The 3,470-nt window shown below is 35.4% G+C and overlaps 1 protein-coding gene across 1 annotated transcript; it reads left to right on the top strand.

Annotated features, from left to right (window-relative positions):
• Positions 1 to 812: 812 nt before the first annotated feature.
• On the top strand, positions 813 to 3,250 carry LOC131183774 (homeobox-leucine zipper protein ATHB-6-like). The gene is made up of 3 exons (XM_058154352.1): positions 813 to 1,522; positions 1,728 to 2,110; positions 2,198 to 3,250. Exons 1-3 carry the CDS (start codon positions 1,462 to 1,464, stop codon positions 2,696 to 2,698), a joined length of 945 nt encoding a protein of 314 aa, XP_058010335.1. The 5' UTR covers positions 813 to 1,461; the 3' UTR covers positions 2,699 to 3,250.
• The last annotated feature ends 220 nt before the right edge of the window (positions 3,251 to 3,470 follow it).

Raw genomic sequence — 3,470 nt, 5'->3', positions numbered from 1 at the left:
GGACATGAATAAAAAGAGAGAGACTTAATAAGTACCTTAGACTTTTACGTTTTTTATATTTAGGGTTTGAACTTTTTTTTTTAACAATTCATGATGCGTATTTTGAGCCTTTTGCATTTAAGTAACAAAGTATACATGCTTACTTTAAAGTAAATCATTTATAAGAAAAAAATTTTAATTGAATTCTCATATAATTATATTTTATTTTTATTTATTTTAAATAAAATTATTTTAAATTAAAAAAAATATTTTTTTTACTTTAAATATGAGAATTAATAAAAATAAATTAATTAAATTCTTACAAAATTTTATATTTCAAATACGGAGATAAATACATTAAAATTGCTCACTATAAAACACTTATGTATACTTTCTCCTAAATAAAATATAGTATTACTTTTTTTTAATGAATAAAATACTGCGAAAATAATCAGATGTGCTTATAGCGTACGAAATTCTTACGAAATCGTTGATTAATCGCACCGACCTGGCCGTAGTAACACGGCGCCTGATCCGCCGACGCCAAACAAATCTCCGTCAGCTAAACTTCAGCTGAGCCGTTGGACACAGCTAAGCTTCAACGTTCGTATCTCTCTCTCTCTCTCTCTCTCTCTTAAAAAAAAAAAGATATCTTTCACCATGAAAAGGATCGAAAAAGGAAAACTGGCAATAGCCGGTAAACCAAAATTTTCATTTGGACTGAATTTTAAGTTCATTTCATTTTGTGTTTACCTAACCCAAGTTAGATTTTAACCCTGATGGCTATAGTCCCTACCCAAGATCCGTTTTTGGTTTATTTAAAGAGAAAGAAATTGTGAAAGGCCAGCTGGGTTGTGAATTAGTTCACTCATCTCCCTCGCATCTTCCCTTTACTCTATCTTTGTTTTTCTCTGTAGATGAACAGTCATAGACTATTGGGTGAAGAAATTCAAATTTCTTAGCTAAGCTTAAATTGATTGAGTAATGATGTAGAGAGAGAGTGGGGAAGAAAGGGCGTAGTATTTTTCTTGAGTACAGAATGATAACTTCTCTTGTGGGTTGGGTTTTGTTTTGGCTTTGAAAGAAAGCTTTGCTTGTTGGGTTTTGTTTGTTTGTGTTTCTTCCTTCATTCATCTTTTTTTCTTGCTTTCTTTTGGATGGGTGCAGAGGGAGGAGAAGCTGTAGTAGAAGTATTGAAAAAGGAGAAAGATAGGAGAGACAAGAGAAGAGAGAGCAGTGGTGGTACAATTGCATACAGTAGTAATACACTAGAATTCTCCTTGCAAGTGAAAAAAATCGTGTACCATAACAAAATAAAAACACACACACTCAGACACTTGTTGAGCTTCTAAAAAGATCTCTCACTAAAATCCACGAGCTAGCTAGCGCACAAACAAAGAATAAAAAAGAAGAAGAGGATTAGATCTGTAAACAAAGATCTGGTTTTTCTTCTAGAGTTCTTTTCTTTCTTTCTTTAGAGTCATGAAGAGACTTGGCAGCTCTGATTCCCTTGGTGCTTTGATGTCCATCTGCCCAACTACAGGTTCTTACGCAGAACGCATTATTACTTTCTGATCTTTTTTAATGCTTCGTGTCAAAAATTCAGACATACCCATGTGCCTGTCTTGTTCCTAACTATTTATTTTCCTTTTCAAGACTTGCCATGCTTTTTAACTTGACTTCCCCTTTATTCTCTTGGGTATAAAGCTTTGATTCATCCACTAACTTCTTAATTATTCTGTCTTTAGACGAGCACAGTCCGAGAAACAGCAACCATGTTTATGGGAGAGAATTTCATTCCATGTCCATGTTGGAGAGCTTAGATGAGGAAGCTTGTGTAGAGGAATCAGGCCGTGGATCAGAGAAGAAACGGCGATTAAGTGTAGATCAAGTCAAGGCCTTGGAGAAGAACTTTGAGGTTGAAAACAAGCTTGAACCAGAGAGAAAAGTGAAACTAGCCCAAGAACTTGGTTTGCAACCAAGACAAGTGGCTGTTTGGTTTCAAAACCGCCGTGCCCGTTGGAAAACCAAGCAATTGGAAAGAGACTATGGTGTTCTCAAAGCCAATTACGAAGCTCTTAAAGTCAATTTTGAGTCCCTCCAACATGACAATGAGACTCTACTCAAAGAGGCAAGTATATAATTTATCACCTTCTTTGGTCGTCCTTGTCAAGTCAATGCCCTTGCATTTTTTTAAACGTGTTTGTTCGTGTTGCAGGTAAGAGAGCTGAAGGCGAAGCTCAACGAAGAAAAGACAGAGAGCAATGTTTCTGTTAAAGAAGAGATAATCTTGACAGAATCCGATGATAAAGCAAGTGAAGAGCCACCGCTTCTGGTTTCAGTGGCCGCATCAGGGATAAAAGACCTAAATTATGAGAGCTTCAACAGCAACAACAATGGAGTACTAGGGGCTTCTCTGTTCCCAGACTTTAAAGATGGGTCGTCAGATAGCGACTCAAGCGCGATCTTGAACGAAGATAACAGCCCGAATCCAGCCATTTCCTCTTCAACTGGGATTCTCCAAAACCACCAGTTAATGATGTCTCCTCCACCAGCATCAGCATCATCATCGTTCCAGTTCACAAAAACGACAACGTATCAAACCCAGTTCGTGAAGATGGAAGAGCACAATTTCTTTAGCAATGAGGAGGCATGCAATTTCTTCTCTGATGAGCAAGCCCCTACGCTTCAATGGTACTGTCCTGATCAATGGAATTAAAAGAAAAAAAAAAAAAAGAAACCAGTAGGTGGTGGAGTGGGGCTGGTGGTGGTGGTATCTTAGCTCCAAGGATTTTGCAAGATGGCAGTGGAGTATCTATGTAATCTAAAGCTCCTTGCCTTGATCTCCACAGTGGAAAAGGTGAAAATTGGAGAACTGGTCCATGAGCAAAGCAAGGAAGAAGGAAGAATATGGGAAGATAAATGAAGGGGATGGACAAAAATGGTAAATAAATATAATATATATATTGGAAAATGAAGTTGGAGCAATAAAAAAATAATAATAGCACAGAGAGAGCGAGCATTTGGGCTTGGGTGACGATAAATGGGTATATAAAATTTTCTGTGTGCGGGAATGATTAGGTAGTAATTGGAGCCTCTCTGCTGTAAAAAAGTTTTTTTTTTTAAAAAAAAGAAAAAATCATTAGATCCTTGAAGATCCATGGGGGAAGAATTCCTGTAATGGAGAAACAATCATGCCTGCTATTTTCTTCTTTTTTATCTCTTGTTCACACTTCGCTTCTATCTATGCTCTTTAATTCTCTTCTTTTTATATATTAATCATATATTGATGGGTTGTTTCTTTTTCTTTTTTCAAAAAGAAAAGCCACACGAAAGGGCAAATTTTGTTGAAAAATGCATTTTTAACTCGTATCACAGGTAATTATTATATGTGAATATTTAATTTTATAAATTTGTTTATAAAAATTATTTAATTTTAATTTTTTTTATAAAATTTATTAAATTTTAATTTAATTTTATGAAAGTTATTT

Source organism: Hevea brasiliensis, chromosome 10 (assembly GCF_030052815.1).
Source record: "Hevea brasiliensis isolate MT/VB/25A 57/8 chromosome 10, ASM3005281v1, whole genome shotgun sequence".
NCBI classification, from domain to species: Eukaryota; Viridiplantae; Streptophyta; class Magnoliopsida; order Malpighiales; family Euphorbiaceae; genus Hevea; species Hevea brasiliensis.
This window is presented reverse-complemented; position numbering and strand designations above follow the sequence as displayed.